This window comes from Lepidochelys kempii, chromosome 20 (assembly GCF_965140285.1).
Source record: "Lepidochelys kempii isolate rLepKem1 chromosome 20, rLepKem1.hap1, whole genome shotgun sequence".
Classification (NCBI taxonomy): domain Eukaryota; kingdom Metazoa; phylum Chordata; order Testudines; family Cheloniidae; genus Lepidochelys; species Lepidochelys kempii.
In genome coordinates, this window is record NC_136399.1 from 23,197,998 (window position 1) to 23,215,106 (window position 17,109).

At 53.0% G+C, this 17,109-nt stretch overlaps 1 protein-coding gene and 1 pseudogene across 7 annotated transcripts in view; both read right to left on the reverse strand.

Moving 5' to 3' along the window:
- Positions 1-4,028, reverse strand: part of LOC140901071 (adhesion G protein-coupled receptor E3-like) — a 37,796-nt pseudogene extending 33,768 nt beyond the window's left edge.
- Positions 4,029-6,817: 2,789 nt separating this feature from the next.
- The window catches only part of LOC140901111 (uncharacterized), a 34,753-nt gene continuing 24,461 nt past the window's right edge, over positions 6,818-17,109 (reverse strand). For 4 of the 7 annotated variants that reach the window (XM_078849663.1, XM_078849662.1, XM_073319363.2 and 1 more), the window contains 7 exons: positions 16,907-17,101; positions 15,108-15,343; positions 12,870-12,936; positions 9,635-9,726; positions 8,607-8,775; positions 7,754-7,846; positions 6,818-7,305 (listed from right to left, as the gene is read on the reverse strand). In XM_078849663.1, coding sequence (XP_078705789.1) covers positions 7,300-7,305; positions 7,754-7,846; positions 8,607-8,775; positions 9,635-9,726; positions 12,870-12,936; positions 15,108-15,343; positions 16,907-17,101 — 858 coding nt within the window. In that variant the 3' untranslated portion in view covers positions 6,818-7,299. Of the gene's footprint in view, positions 7,306-7,753; positions 7,847-8,606; positions 8,776-9,634; positions 9,727-12,869; positions 12,937-15,107; positions 15,344-16,906; positions 17,102-17,109 lie in introns of those variants that run through there. The other 3 variants (XM_078849661.1, XM_078849664.1, XM_078849665.1) reach the window with 3 other exon arrangements.

The following is a 17,109-nucleotide window of genomic DNA, read 5'->3' on the forward strand; positions in this document are numbered from 1 at the left end:
GTCAGATTAAATGCTCACACTAGTCCTGTCTAGCCTTGGAATCTGTGGTTTATTAACTTTATCAGTGATGATTTTATGTTTTCTTCCAGGTCATTGATGAAATGAGTGTTCATTTCAAGAGTCACAGATCTGGGCTGAATGCCCAGCAGTGAAGGGCCCTACAAAGATCCTAACACAATTATTGCAGCAGCAGCCAGTCATGGACCCTTGTGCTAGGCACTGTACAAACAGAGAAGAAAGAGAGTTTTCCTGCCCCAGAGACCTCAAGCTAAGATTTTTTTTTTTTTACCAAGCCCCCATTGGAAGAAAATAACCCAATTCCTTTCAAACTTACCCAGAAGGTGGGAGATAAGCTGCCTCATGGTGGCCGCTGCCTTCTGCGGCCAGGCAAGAAAACCACATCTACTTTATCCTGTTGTGATCTTTCTCAGAGGAAGTTTGCTGAGTGACACAGGTTTTACTGGGGCTTTTTATCACCGTGCCTTATCTCAGCTGTGTCTCTTTTTGGATGGTGTGAGGGAGCAAGGCCAGATGGCTATAGAAAAGTAGTAGGAGATAGATCTATTAGCTCCAGGCTAAACAAATCCCTGGTACCAGGATAAGTTAAATGGCAGCTGCTCCAGGTCAATTAAGAAAAGGAGGACTTGTGGCACCTTAGAGACTAACCAATTTATTTGAGCATGAGCTTTCGTGAGCTACAGCTCACTTCATCGGATGCATGCCGTGGAAACTGTAGCAGACTTTATATATACACAGAGAATATGAAAAAATACCTCCTCCCACCCCACTGTCCAGCTGGTAATAGCTTATCTAAAGTGATCATCAGGTGGGCCATTTCCTGGCATGCATCCGATGAAGTGAGCTGTAGCTCACGAAAGCTCATGCTCAAATAAATTGGTTAGTCTCTAAGGTGCCACAAGTACTCCTTTTCTTTTTGCGAATACAGACTAACACGGCTGTTACTCTGAAACAGGTCAATTAAGACACCTGGGGCCCATTAAGAGCTTTCCAGAAGGCAGGGAGGACCACGGCCAGTGCAAGGATATTTTGCGCCCTGGGTGAAACTTCCACCTTGCTTCTCTCCCCCGCCCGTCCCGCCCATCAATTCACTGAGGGGCAAATCCCAATGATTATAGCTCTAACTGCACCTGTTACCTCTTGATTATTAAAAAGATAATTCTTAATGATCAGTAATGAATACAATCATACAGTACAAGGGCAGAGGGGATATTTTATTATTGGGTTATAAATCTTTTTCTCTTATAATATAAATCATACATGCTGCTGAGAAGGAAGGTCTTGTGTGTGAGTCACGTGCCAGGGAGCGAGCAGATCCATGTTCTGTTCCCAGCTTTTCCTCAGAATTCCTGGAACACACAAATTCTCCTCCCTTGCAAGGCAACTCAGAGGAACATCTAGAAGAGCTAGCTTTTACACAGACATATCCTTGGGCCACCATGACACCCATGTGCCTCATATTCAATGGAATAGGCACATTGCCCCCCAAGAACTCCAGCAAGCAGGGATAGGGCGTGTTTAAACCATGTACTATGTGTCCTGGGGTGCAGGACAACACTAATCTGTCTGTTTATGGTTAAAGAGCACTTCAAATGCCATTGCATCTACTAACTGATGATTAGACAATACAGCACGGAGGCACTTGCTTAACTTCAACCGTGTGAGTAGCCCTGCTATGTTTAAAGTTACTCACATGCTTCAGTGCGTGATACGTAGTAAATGATCGTCCCCAGGTGTTTACAGTCTAAAGACATGATATAATAGGTGCATAGACAAACAACTGGGCAGGCTGTCCACGGTGCGTATGGCTGTGGGATGTTTCTTTTAGAACGAAATCCAAATTAATAAATCAAGTCACTTGGCATAGCCGATCAAGAATCAACTTTGCAGTTGACAAGTCCCCTTCAGTTAATTGCTCATCTAACTTCCAGCAACTTTCCTGAAAATCTAGGCTCTTTATCTCGTAGATAAAAAACGTATTTCTCTCTCCCATCCTCTGGAAACCAAACTACTTGGTGGCTTCGTTGATATGAGTTCATTGTTTTTCATTTGACTTTCAAAACATGCTGTGCAGATATTTGAGTAACTACCTCAAAAGGTAGAAAAGGGGTGGCGAGGGAAAGGTTGTTTTTCCATACTCAACTTTCAAAATCATTTTCTTTCTTTGCGAATTGTTAACAATATTAAAGTTAGTGAAACAAGACTTTTTAAAAGATGTGATGGTCCAAGTATAAACCAACTCACTTTGTATAAACATATTAAAATACTTTATATTTACTTCTCAACCATGTAATTGGTCTTTTTGTATCTGAAATCTGAAGAATATTCCCATCTTGCATGATAAACTATAATCTAGGGCTTCTTCTGAATTGTGTACCATTGTTCGGTAATGTAACCAAGATTTTCAATGGTGAGCACAGAATCTGCATTTCAAACACAAAACACAAAAGGCCAAAATGCAATGTGATGGGATATCAAGTTATTGAAGAACCCTAAATATGCATTTACGCGCTGGCCCCCGTGCACCCCCCGGCTCCCCCCTCGCCGCGCTTGGGCTCTGCAGCTCCCGGGCCCTGAGCCTGCTCCGGGAGGGGCAGCGGCGGCTCACATGCCCGGGAGCCGCAGAACTCGCTCGCCGCCCCCACAAGCCGACGGTCTGGCTCTCCGATGCCTCTGGAAGGTGGCTTCTCCCTGCCAAGCCAGGGCACCACTTTTTGTCACCCCCCTCCAACCTCTTAGCGCCCTGGGCCACCACCTAGTTCACCTAGTTCTGGGGAGAATGCTAGGTTGATTGGGATACCTGAAACCAATCAGGGGCTGGCTGAAACTAGTTACAAGCCTCCCAGTTAGTCAGGTGGGCACATGTGTCAGGAGCTGTGGGAGGAAGTTGCGCTGTTGGAGAGGCTGAGCAGTACACACCATATCAGGCACAAGGAAGGAGGCCCTGAGGTAAGGGTGAAGTGGAACTTGAGGAAGTGAGGGCTGCTGTGGGGAAGTAGCCCAGGGAATTGTACATGTCATGTTTCTAAAAAGTCAGCTGCCATAGCTGATACTATTAGGGTCCCTGGGTAGAGGGCGGGCCCGGGCTCCCCCCCTTTGCCCCTCTGATTAATCACTGAGACTGGGAGACAACAGAGACTGTGCAAGGGAGGATAGCTTCTCCTCACCTCCCTCGCTGGCTTATGATGAAAATGGCTCAGTAGACTGTGGCCCTTGTCTCCAGAGAGAGAACGGCTACGTGGAGGGTCACGGTGAGCCTCTGAGGCTAGTGAAATCTGCCAGGAAACGCGGGACTCACGGAAGCAAGGACAGAGCTTTGTCACAACAGATACACCTCCCCTACCCACGATGGCCTTTAAGCATCTCACTAATGTTTGTTATGAGGGTAAACCTACTTCCAGTGGTGCTGGAACTAGGGGTGCTGCCATGGCTCCCAGGTTGAAGCAGTAATAACAAACACCGAACACATGATTTCCATCAGCAGCACCCCCCTCCCACTATAAAAATTGTTCCAGCTCTCCCGCCTACCTCCCTGCAATCTACAGGAAGGAAAGTAACAGGAGAAACTGTTCTCCTTTTCTTTCAAGAACTGAAACTGGCTAATAATAATAGTGGGATGTGAAGGCTTTAAATAATCTCATGGATGGTTCCTGGGACCCACATGTGACATTCTATAGCTTGGGGGAGCATCCTGTAACCCCCATATTCCTCATTTTTATATAATTGTGATCTTACATATAAAGCATGCCTTGTAAGGTTTCAGGGGAGAGGTTACGATCTGCTGAAAGTCGTGTCTCTATCCATAGATGTGTATCATTAATGCATATGAAGTTATGAGAATTATGTTGTATGGTTGTCACTAAAACATGCTATAAGTTGGGGAATCCACCAGATATTTGCTCCCCAGAGTCAACAGCAAGGAAAGTAACCAACACCCGGGCGGGGTGTCAAACAACCCATCAACAGCTATTGTCCAGCAAGGGAGCTACAATTCAATGACTCACCTGCATGAGGCCCCACCAAGAGAACTGCTCAATCTTGCCTGGAGACTCAGCAATGCCCCCCAGACATGTCTGGACTTGTGCTCCCCAAGCACATGGCCTTTCTCCTTCACCCACCTATGCTGCAAGCAACAAGGACACTCTGAAGCCTCCAAATGAGGGGACTGGCCCAGATTTCAAGAGTAAAATCTGTGTACTATCAACTGCAATATCCAGTGGGGTGAGAAAACCTGCTTAATCTAGATGTTGCCCAGTCTAACAGGGTTGAGAGTTTAGACTGCATGCTTATATTTTCTTTTCTTTTCTTTTAGTAACTAACTCTGACCTTTTTGCCTATAACTTTTGCCTTTCCTGCTGGAGTAGGAAGTTGTTCTGGGGCTCGGGGCTGACTGTACAGCTTATAGAAAGGGAAACAAAGACCCTGTGCCCCATCTCGATTTCATGCCAGCCCCTTTAGGCCGCTCTAGCAGCATAAAGTGGGCAGATATGCCCCCCCCCCCGTAAACGTCCCGTGGGCAGGGGGCCTCGCTAGCTGGTATAGGGGTCCTGCATCCCCCTGTCCCCAGAGTAGAGAGCAAATCAGGGGCATGACCAGAGTACACGAGGCTATAGGTTGCAGCATAAGTTAGAACAGCCTCGAGGCTGCTCTAACTTACACAGAGGGCTGGGCAGAGTTCTGAATGGCCCCAGAATAGAAGGAACACAACATTTCTTCTGACTTAGCTGCTGTAGAGTCTCTCCCTACAAGCCCTACTCTGATATGGAATGACTCTCGCTTCTGGATATGTCTGAAGTGGAGGTCATGGAGCCCAAGTGGGCCAGCCAGCCAGGGCTTTAGCACCTGACTGCCAGCGTTCCTGGCACTGACCTAGGCACTGAGTTCGCAGCACTATGCCTCAGAGGACATGAGGTAACACATCACAGCGGATCTCGTGCTCTGCTGCTAGGGGACAGCTGTGGGGACCAAGAACCCTGGTGGGGAGAACAATGGGGAGTTGTGGGGGGGAAGAGAAGAGTCTACATACTAGGAGTCCCCATCCGGCCAGCACTGCGAGGGTTAACACAGAATGCAGCACCAATCTCTCTGCTTTACCCCTGCAGCTTTCTGCTGCCTTATCTCCCTGCCAGAGCTCAGCTCCCCTCCTTGGTTTCTTGCAGCAGCTCTTCTTATCGCCCTGGTGCAGGATGGTGGCACTTCTTGTGGAAGAAACTTCCCCTTTGAAGCCACAAGCTGGGGTTCCAAGAACTGCCCAGCAGGCCCACGTATGAGAACCAAGGAACCCCCGGGGGGCCCCTCACGGGGGCTCAGGGTATACCTACATTGCAACCAGGAGGTGTGACCACTGCACTTCTAGGCATATCTGAGCCAACGGTCGAGTCGTGCCGGAACGCTCCGCCACACCGTTCCAGCACTTCCCTGGCATCTTGCGATGCTTCCAGTACTTACATTCCAGCGCAGCTTGAGCGCTGCATCACCCCCTGATCGGGTGATGACCCCCTTTATCTAGCGAGATCACGGCTAGCTGGAGTATTAATAGCAGTGAAGTCCCAGTAGCACGGGGCAGCGGCTGCTCAAACATGTGCCCTGGGTCCTGGGCTAGCAGCAGGCGGCCAGCTGCTCCTCGGGCTAGCTAGATATGTCTGCTGTACGTCTGCTCCTGCTGCAGTCCCACACCCCCAGCTGCAGCATAGATATACCCTAAGGTGCATCTCTCCCCCCACCCATTGGGCTGTAATGTGCCAGGATCTCTGCTGGGTCCCTAAGCTAGAGGGAAAGGACCTGGGCAGAACTAATAACACTTCACCCTTATACAGTTCTTTTCATCAGTAGATCTCAAAGCGCGTAGAGGGCCCCCAGCTGCCCAGTTCAGAAGCTTGCTAGTAGCAGGTGACATAATCCACCCCAGCCCAGGGAAGGTATAACAGGGTTCCTGGAGGATAGGGCCCTCGCTGGCTGTTAGCCAAGACAGCTAAGCCTGCGACGGCCAGAAGCTGGGACTGGATGACAGGGGATGGATCACTCGCTAATTGCCCGGTTCCGTTCATTCCCTAGTTAGCGTCTGGCACTGGCCGCGGTCAGAGACAGGGTGCTGAGCGAGATGGACCATTGCTCTGACCCACGATGACCGTTCTTGAGACAATCACCTCCGGAGGTGGAGAGGGGGCTGGTGGCCACATGGGAGCCTGACAGCTGGCTGTGGAGCTAAGGCTGTGCCCCGGGCAGCCTGACGGCTGGGGCTGAAGGGATCCAGGCACAGTCGCACCCTGGTGATGGCGGAGGGGCAAAGCAGCAGGGGCAGTTGCACATGTGGGGGTGCTCACTGGTCCCGACAAGACCATGGACAAAAGAACCAAGCTCCGGCTCATTGCCTCCAAAGGTGGGGGGCCCCAGGAGCGGAGCAGAGACAGGACTCTGGGCGGATGCCTATAAAGGGGGGTCCTATATTGAGGCTGCTGGATACAGACCCACTGGTTCCCTCAGGCACTCTAGCTCCCAGACTGTACTTCCTGATGTCACCATGAGGCGTCTCTCCAAATCCTGGCTTGCATTAAGCAGTCATGGAGCAGGGAGTGCAGGCTATACCGAATTCATAGGACAGCACTACTGGGCATGCTAGACAGCGCCCCCTTGCTGTCAGGGAGCACTAGGGACTGCATTTAGACTGAGCATTGTGGGGACTCGGGACTTGGTTGCTTGTACCCCATTTCCAGCCACTAGAGGGAGAAACAATTTAGCCTGTATATTTTAGGGTGTCGAAACAAAACCACTCGAGGAGGCATTTTAAAAGACACCACAAAGTCATGCATTCAAAATCAAACTCCTTTTACACTATTGAAATGGCACAGACATGCAAAACCTGCTCAGATTTCAGGGGACTGAAGGATTGGGGGTGGGGGGGCGGGACACACAATAAATAAGGAGAAAGGGAATCTCGGAAAAGGAGCAGCGGACCAGGGCTGGACTAAGCTATAGTATAGTTACACTCCCTAGCTACTGGCCCAGGTCTAGGGAGTGTAACTTGTTCTAACCTCTAGACCCCACAGCCAGGGATAGAAGAACCCAGGAGTCCTGACTGCCAGCACCTGCAGCTGTAATCCTCACACCCCACTCCCCAGCCCACTGATTTAACCCCGGGATCAAACTCCAGCCTAGACAGCTGGGAGGTTGGTTTCGAAGTTCTGATCCTGCAAGCGCTTTAAAGAAGGCGGATTCAAGTTCTGCGATAAGCTCTTCCTTCTTCTGTGGCGTGACGGCATCTCCTGCCTCCCAGCCAGAACGTCAGCCCTGCAAGGAAAGAGAGACACTGGCATGGTTCCGGAGGGGAAAACACAAGCTCCCAGGAGAGTTTTGATATCAGGTGAGTGGGATCAAGCCTTCTGTGCCCTCGGATTTAACCCTGACTTCAAGCTCCTAGCATAGCAGATTTCCATGTCTATTGGTGTCACTGAGGCTTCCCCCAGTGCTCCTAAGTCCCTGAGGGCTGGTCTGCACCCAGCTTTTGTACCAATTTAGCGACATCAGTCCAGACACCATGTCTGCCCTGCACCGGGGAGTCCTGACTCCCAGCCCCCTTTGCTCTAACCACTAGACCCACCCCGCTTCCAGCACCCAGAACAGAACCCAGGAGTCCTGACTCCCAGTCCAGTGCTGTAACCCTGCCCGGATCTCGCCTGGATTCTGGATGCATCTGGTGAGGGTTCGGCAAAGATCGCAGGGACATTGGCTCTCTCACCGCTTTGCTGCTGGTGGCTAAAGTAGACATGGAGACGTCGGAAACGTGGGACTTGGGTTTGCAGGTGAACCATCTCTTGTACTCCTCCCTCACCTGGAGATGCAGAGACAGTCAGTGGTGCTGCACCGCTACGAAATGGGAGAAGACCTCTTCTCTCTATGCCTTATCTCCGTTTCTAACGTGCCCAGCACCTCAGCATCGGGGCATTATGCAGATGAATAAGAGCATCGTTTAATCCTCCCTGATAAAAGGGACCGGAGCCCCTGATGCTGTCATTGGGGCTTATTCACTGTTACCCATGCAGAGACTTATAGCTATTTATGTTCCCCCTCATCTATGCCTTGGTACAAATTAGAGCAGCCTCAGGGCTGCTGTAACACTCTGCTTCCTGTGGCAGCAGAGAATACCCATAGTGCAGTGCACACTAGCTTTGCACCCAATCCACCCCCTGCTTTGGAGGCAGAGCCTTTAGAGGAGCTATGCATGGAAGGGGATTCTCAGGAGGCCTTTCCCCTCTACTTTAACAGCCCTTCAGGGTGCCAGACTGATTATTTTAGGGAAGTTCTCCAGGGAACTGAGAGGCTGAGTGACTTGCCCAAGGAGTCGACAGCACGGCATGGAATTGTGCCCAGGTCTCCTAAGGGCTAAGCTAGTACTTCAGCCTCTGGGCCATCTTTCCTCTCCAAACAAGGGGCTGCTCCATTGCTCTGCTACTGGGGGAAACCCTGGGCAAAAAGCTGGGGGTGGGAGGATCTTGCCCAGCAGAATCAGTAAAGCATCGTTAGCCCGCCCTGCTCACTGCTGGCAGGGGGTCTGATGAGTCCATCAGGGCACGAAGGGCCCTGGGCGGTACCTGGCGATTGAGGAGACAGTGCACCAGGAAGATGAAGGCTCCCTGCAGGCTGTTGACGATGGTGAATAAATACGCCATGACAGTGGCAGCTGGGCCGACTTGAAGGATACCGAAAATCCACGTGCAGCCCAGAATGAAGACTTGGGCGATGGCTTTAAAGGTCAGTAGCCTGGAGAAAGGCAGACGGAGACATCCCGTGATGACAGCCCTCTGGAGGGCGGCTGAGTCAGGGGGGTCCGGGCCAAAAGGGCGAATGCTTCCAGGTAGCCACGCTCCATCTACAAGCGTGAGAGCGGCTGGCCCAGAGTCTTTGAAAGGTAGACGCACAAGCTGCTATAGCCTGCACTAAAGACCCAAGCCTCGCGAAGAGGGGCTGGGACGGATTCAGATCCTGTGTGGATCGGACAAAAGGAGCCCTGTGACACACCCACCAGCCCTCGCTGCGGGTACATATAAGCACAGAGGGATCTTTGCTTCTATGTGACCAGGCTTTTGGGGTGACTATCCCATCCGGGTCCCCTTTGCAGAGGAAGGTGTCCGTGGTGGGTACACAGCATGGAGCAGAGCAGGTTTGTAAACCCAAGGTGTCAGAGACGGGGGAAAGCCCCACAGGGAGCAGATCTCAGCTGGTTCAAATCGGCAGATCCCATAAAGAGACACCAGCTGAGCATCTGTCCATCCAGGCTTCGTAACAGCGTCACCCTCTGTCCTGCAATCTAGCACCTTGGCCACTCCACGGCTGAGGGACACAAACAATGGGGCGTCCAAGGACTGCTCTTGGGGGGCCATCAGCCAGACTGAGGATCTCCAAGGGTTGTCCCAGCATTCAGGGAGGCTCACAACTCCCACTTCAGGGAGGCCAGTATCAGCTCAGTTTTAAAAGAGAGGGAAACTGAGGCACAGTGACTTGCCCAAAGTTACACTGCCAGTAGCAAAGCTGGGAATGGAACCCATGAGTCCTGACTCCCACCCTCCCCCCTACCACCACTGAATGATACTTTTCAGCTCTGCTTTTAAACCAAAATTACCTGGTGTCCTTGAGGGTGGACACATCAGTGTTGAGCCTGGAAAGCTTTCTCTGCAGCATCCAGAGGGTTAAGGCAAAAAGGACGGAATTAATCTAGAATCAAAGTAGAGAGGTGGCAAAATTTGCAGATACAAAATTGCTCAAGATAGTTAAGTCCCAGGCGGACTGCGAAGAGCTACAAAAGGATCTCTCAAACCCAGGTGACTGGGCAACAAAAGGCCTCAATGTTGATAAATGCAAAGTAATACACACAGGAAAACAGAATCCTAACTATACATATAAAATGATGGGGTCTAAATTGGCTGTTCCCACTCAAGAATGAGATCTTGGAGTCACTGTGGCTGGTTCTCTAAAAATATCCACTCAATGTGCAGCAGCCGTCAAAAAAGCAAACAGAATATTGCAAATCACGAAGGAAGGGATGATAATAAGACAGACAATATCATATTGCCTCTGTATAAATCCATGGTACGCCCGCATCTTGAATACTGCGTGCAGATGTGGTCGCCCCGTCTCAAAAAAGATATATTGGAATTGGAAAAGGTTCAGAAAAGGGCAACAAAAATGATTAGGGGTCTGGAACGGCTGCTATATGAACAGAGATTAATAAGACTGGGACTTTTCAGCGTGGCCTCGTCTACACTGGGGGGGGGGGGAATCGATCTAAGTTACGCAACTTCAGCTACGTGAATAATGTAGCTGAAGTCGACATACTTAGATCTACTCTCCGCGGAGTCTTCACCGCAGTGAGTCGACTGCTGATGCTCCCCCATCAACTCCGCCTACACCTCTCACTCCGATGGAGTATAGGAATTGACGGGAGAGCGCTCAGGGGTCCATTTATCATGTCTAGACTAGACGTAATAAATCGACCCCTGCTGGATTGATCGCTGCCTGCCAATCTGGCGGGTAGTATAGACATACTCTTAGAAAAGAGATAACTAAGGGGAGCTATGATAGAGATCTATAAAATCATGACTGATATGAAGAAAGTAAATAAGGAAGTGTTATTTACTCCTTCTCATAACACAAGAACTAGGGGGTCACCAAGTGAAATTAATAGGCAGCAGGTTTAAAACAAACAAAAGGAAGTATTTTTTCACACAACGCACAGTCAACCTGTGGAACTCCTTGCCAGAGGATGTTGTGAAGGCCAAGACTATAACAGGATTCAAAAAAGAGCTAGATAAGTTCATGGAAGATAGGTCCATCAATGGCTATTAGCCAGGATGGTGTCCCTAACCTCTGTTTGCCAGAAGCTGGGAATGGCGACAGGGATGGATCACTTGATGATTACCTGTTCTGTTCATTCCCTTTGGAGCACCTGGCATTGGCCACTGTCAGAAGACAGGATACTGGGATAGATGAACTTTTGGTCTGACCCAGTATGGCTGTTCTTATCATAGAATATTAGGGTTTGAAGAGACCTCAGGAGGTCATCTAGTCCAACCCCCTGCTCAAAGCAGGACCAACCCCAACTAAATCATCCCAGCCAGGGCTTTGTCAAGCCAGGCCTTAAAAACTTCTATGGATGGAGATTCCACCACCTCCATTCCAGTGCTTCACCACCCTTCTAGTGAAATAGCGTTTCTTAATATCCAGCCTAGACCTCTCCCACTGCAACTTGAGACCATTACTCCTCGTTCTGTCATCTGCTACCACTGAGAACAGTTGAGCTCCATATTCTTTGGAACCCCGTTTTGGGTAGTTGAAGGTTGCTATCAGATCCCCCCTCACTCTTCTCTTCCGCAGACTAAACAAGCCCAGTTCCCTCAGCCTCTCCTCGTAAGTCATGTGCCCCAGCCCCCTGATCATTTTCGTTGCCCTCTGCTGGACTCTCTCCAATTTGTCCACATCGTTTTTTAGTGGGGGACCCAAAACTGGACGCATTACTCCAGGTGTGGCCTCACCAGTGCTGAATAGAGGGGAATAAGCGCTTCCCTCCATCTGCTGGCAATGCTCCTACTAATACAGCCCAACGTGCCGTTAGCCTTCTTGGCAACGAGCGCACACTGCTGACTCATATCCAGCTTCTCGTCCTCTGTCCAGCCGGTCCCCAGCCTGTAGCAGTGCATGGGATTCTTCCTTCCTCAGTGCAGGACTCTGCACTTGTCCTTGTTGAACCTCATTAGATTTCTTTTGGCCCAATCCTCCAATTTGTCTAGGTCACTCCATAGGCGCCGACTCCGCGGTTGCTCCGGGGCTGGAGCACTCATGGGGGAAAATTAGTGGGTGCTCTTCATTCACCGACAGCCAAGCTCCCCTCCCCACCTGACCCCACCTCCTCCTCCGCCTCCTCCCCTGAGAGGGCTGTGTCCCCGCTCCTCCGCTTACCTCCCAGGGCTTGGCTTGCTGCTGCCAAACAGCTGTTTGGCGGCGTAGCAAGCTCCGGGAGTGAAGGGGGAGGAGTGGGAACATGGTGTGCTCAGGGGTGAAGCTGGGGAAGAGGCAGGGCAGGGGCAGGGATTTGGGGAGGAAGTCGGAATAGGGGCAGGGAGAGGACGGAGTTGGGGCGGGGACTTTGGGGAAGGGGTTGGAATGGGGGGGCAGGGGTGGAGTTCGGGCGGGGCAGGGGGCAGAGTGGGGTCGAGCGTCCACCGGCGTGAGTAGAAGTCGGCGCCTATGGGTCACTCTGGACCCTACCCCTACCCTCCAGCGTATCTACCTCTCCCCTCCAGCTTAGTGTCATCTGCGAACTTGCTGAGGGTGCAATCCACACCATCCTCCAGATCATTAATAAACTTCTGTTTGTCTGTTCTTCGGTCACAGACCCTGATTTGCCTCAGGCTCTGGGGAAGGGATGTGCCGGGCAGCTGCAGGGTCTTGACATGAGCAGAAGCAGAAATTGTTGCCATCCAAAGCAAGCGTATTGCTGTTCGGTATGATTATTCGGCCAGATCCCCGGCTGGTGCAAATCAGCATTGCTCCATTGAAATCACCCGAGCAACACTGATTTACACCAGGTGAGGATCTGGCCCCATGGTCTGAAGTCCCAACGTGATGCCTACGGCATTGCACAAACTGGCTTTCGCAGGGTGGATCTGGTGGGTCTTATCACCCCATTCCCCGAGTGGGCCAAAATCCTCCTTGGCATATACTCCTTCGAGGTCCGTAGCACTACACCAGGGGATGAATTGGGCCCACAGTGCTTAGCCAGAGCCAAGGGAAGCCAGGCAGAGCTCCAGACTTCACCGTGCTGCGGGAGGCGGCAGGGTCAAGCCGCAGTGGATACGTACCCCGATAATGACACACACCGGTCCCAGGAAACTCCAGATGAACCCCTTCTCCATGCTGAGCCAGCAACTAAAAGAACAAAAGGTTAACGTGAGGTTCACTGAACAGTAGCAGCCTGGTGCAGCGATTCCCCTTGAGATTAGTGCTACCCGAAGAGGCTCCCCCCGAGACTGGAGTCCCCTTGGGCACAGCTACGGAGTGAGGGGCGGTCCCTGCCCTGCCCAGCACAATCTAAATCAGGGGCGGGCAAACTTTTTGGCCTGAGGGCCGCAATTTCTGAAATTGTATGGCGGGCCGGTTAAGGGAGGCTGTGCCTGCCCAAACAGCCAGGCATGGCCCAGCCCCCGCCCCCTATCCGACCCCCCCTGCTTCTCGCCCCCCACTGCTTCTCACCTGGGGACCCCTGCCCCATCCACCCGCCCCTGCTCTCGGTCTCCTGACCGCCCCCGGACCCCTGTCCCTAACTGCCCCCTCGGGCCCTATCTAACCCCCCTCTCCTTCCTGACTGCCCCCCCGGGACTCCTGCCCCATCCAACCACCCCTTTTCCCTGACTGCCCCGGACTCCTCGCCCCTACCTGGCCCCCCACCCCATCCAACCCCCACTCTCCTTCCTGACTGCCCCACCGGGACCCCTGCCCACCCACCCACCCACCCTGCTCTCGGTCCCCTGACCACCCCCCAGACAACTGCCCCCTGTGGTCCTATCCAACTCCCCCCTCCTTCCTGACTGCCCCCCCCCCAGGACTCCTGCCCCATCCAACCACCCCTTTTCCCTGACTGCCCCTGGACACCTCGCCGCTACCTGCCCCCCCACCCCATCCAACCCCCACTCTCCTTCCTGACTGCCCCACCGGGACCCCTGCCCACCCACCCACCCTGCTCTCGGTCCCCTGACCACCCCCCAGACAACTGCCCCCTGTGGTCCTATCCAACTCCCCCCTCCTTCCTGACTGCCCCCCCCAGGACTCCTGCCCCATCCAACCACCCCTTTTCCCTGACTGCCCCTGGACACCTCGCCGCTACCTGCCCCCCCACCCCATCCAACCCCCACTCTCCTTCCTGACTGCCCCACCGGGACCCCTGCCCACCCACCCACCCTGCTCTCGGTCCCCTGGCCACCCCCCAGACAACTGCCCCCTGTGGCCCTATCCAACCCCCCTCTCCTTCCTGACTGCCCCCCCCGGGATCCCTGCGCCATCCACTCCCCCTGCTCCCTGTCCCCTGTCCGCCCCCCGCCACCCCATCCAATCCCTCCTCACCTTCCTGACTGCCTCCCCGGGGCTCCTGCCCCCATTCAACCCCCCTGTTCCCTGCCCTCTGACCGCTCTGACCCCTGTCCACGCCCCTGATCACCCCCCAAACTCCCCTGCCCTCTATCCAACCCCCCCCCCTCCCTGCCCCCTTACCGCACTGCCTGGAGCACCGGTGGCTGGCAGCGCGGCTGCACCAGGACAGAGCACCGGGTCAGGCTGGGCTCTGCATCCCCGCCGCCCAGAGCATGGCGCAGCAAGGTGAGGCTGCGGGGGAGGGGGGACAGCAGGGGAGGGGGAGGGGGCTAGCCTCCCGGGCCAGGAGCTCAGGGGCCGGGCAGGATGGTCCCATGGGCCAGATGTGGCCCGCGGGCCGTAGTTTGCCCACCTCTGTGCTAGAAACTGATTCATTCATTCATGAATGACAACAGCACAGCTGTTGAGGCAGATGCCCACTGGTCCAGAGCATCTTTCACTGAGGAGTGCTGGGGGACACACACACACTGCTAGCGTAAGACAGGACCTACTCTCTTCACTCCCCTTTTTGTACTCACACAGCAAATTTGGCCTGCAGGTCTAACCACAGTACATCAAATTTCCTTAATGCAGAGAATGCCTTAGATTAGGACCGTCTACCTCTAGGGACTTATAAGGCCCCATCACTGTAGCATCCAACAATCTTTAATCGATTTTGCCTCCCAGCGCCCCGGTGCAGCAGGGCAGTGCCGTTATCTTCATTTCACACCTGGGGAAACTGAGGCACAGAGCAGCGAATTGGCTTCCGCAGCACCCGGCCTGTAGTAGAGTTTGGACTTGAACCTGCATCTCCCCCTACCACATGTTCATGCCCTAACCACTGCAGCCTCCCGCCTGTCCTCCAGGAGGCCCCTCATTTCACCCCACTGCGGCGCTTGGCCGTGGAAGGGCGCAGCGAGCGATTGCAAAGGGCCGCGGTCGCAAAGGGCCAGTTCCCCAGCTCGGGCGCTCACTTTTCCTGCCTGCCGTAGCCCTGGGGCATAACCGCCGCCGAGACAGCCACCACCAGGGTGGGGAAGCCGTAGCCGAAGAGGCTTAGGTGCCGCATCTTGGGGCTGTGGGTGCTGAAATAGTTGACGACCCCGAGGTTGCGGATGGTGAGGAAGAGCACCACGGCCTCCAGGAACATCCAGGCGAAGCAGGCCAGGAACAGGTAGTGCAGGAGGCCGGCGATGACGGCGCACGCCAGCTGGGGAGGGAAGAACGCCCGCGTGAGCGCAGGGATCTGCTTCTGCGGGGTTCCCCAGGCCAGGTCGGCATTTAGGGCGACCCCTAGTGGCAACACTGTGCAGAACAGGGCGGGAGCTGGCGAGCCGGAGAGAACCACGGGGTCTGTGTCCAGCTGCCCGGCTAAACAACGTTTGAGCATTGCCTCCACCCTACCCCCAGGGCACTGTAGCCACCACTATCTTCTGCCACACAAACCCTAGCTCGGGGGGGCAGGGGGGGCATTTCAAAGAGCCCACTCGAGGTCTGGGGCCTTCAGCCTGCATTAACCAGGACTTCTCGAGGTCCCTTCTAGTCCTATGATTCTTTTATTTCACAGCCTCTAATGAGCATCCCTGGGCTTGGTGCCCCTGCATCAAACACACCCCTGGGAATTACCATTGTAAGAAGCAAAGGAGGACTTGTGGCACCTTAGAGACTAACCAATTTATTTGAGCATGAGCTTTCGTGAGCTACAGCTCACTTCATCGGATGCATGCCGTGGAAACTGTAGCAGACTTTATATATATACAGAGAATATGAAAAAATATCTCCTCCCACCCCACTGTCCAGCTGGTAATAGCTTATCTAAAGTGATCACCAGGTGGGCCATTTCCAGCACAAATCCAGGTTTTCTCACCCTCCACCCCCCCACACACAGATTCACTCTCCTGCTGGTGATAGCCCATCCAAAGTGACAACTCTTTACACAATGTGCATGATAATAAAGTTGGGCCATTTCCTGCACAAATCCAGGTTCTCTCACCCCCTCACCCCCCTCCCAAAAACCAGACACACAAAGGATAGTGAGTTTGTGTGTCTGGTTTTTGGGAGGGGGGTGAGGGGGTGAGAGAACCTGGATTTGTGCAGGAAATGGCCCAACTTTATTATCATGCACATTGTGTAAAGAGTTGTCACTTTGGATGGGCTATCACCAGCAGGAGAGTGAATCTGTGTGTGGGGGGGTGGAGGGTGAGAAAACCTGGATTTGTGCTGGAAATGGCCCACCTGGTGATCACTTTAGATAAGCTATTACCAGCTGGACAGTGGGGTGGGAGGAGATATTTTTTCATATTCTCTGTATATATATAAAGTCTGCTACAGTTTCCACGGCATGCATCCGATGAAGTGAGCTGTAGCTCACGAAAGCTCATGCTCAAATAAATTGGTTAGTCTCTAAGGTGCCCCAAGTCCTCCTTTTCTTTTTGCGAATACAGAGTAACACGGCTGTTACTCTGAAACCTGTCATTGTAAGAAGGGGTTCTCCCCTAGGATCTCATTTCTGTCCTAAAGGCCACCACTAGCTGCATACCCAATGATCACTCACTCTTCAAAGTAGGTCAGCATCATTACCCCCATTTTACAGATAGGGAAACTGAGACACAGGACAGTGCTTTGCCCAGCATCACCACCAGGTTAAGGACAGAGCCAGGACTTACATCCAGGACTAGAACCCAGGTCACCAGAGTTCCCACCCAGTGCTCTATCTACCAGGCCACTCTGCCTGCCACGTTAGGCACCCTGCGAGGGGGAGGGAGTGCTTTACCTGATGGCTGGGACTGTCCACTGCGGTGAGGAAGAGCAGATCGGCCAGGAAGAGGCAGAGGCAGAGCTGCAGGTGGATGGAGGTGTTCACGTTGCGGATGGAGCGGCTCAAGAGGAAGGTGAGGATGGTGAGGAAGAGGCACAGCAGGGAGAGGGCCAGCCCGACGTGGGAGATGAGGAACAGTGGGAAGCCTGCCTATCGGG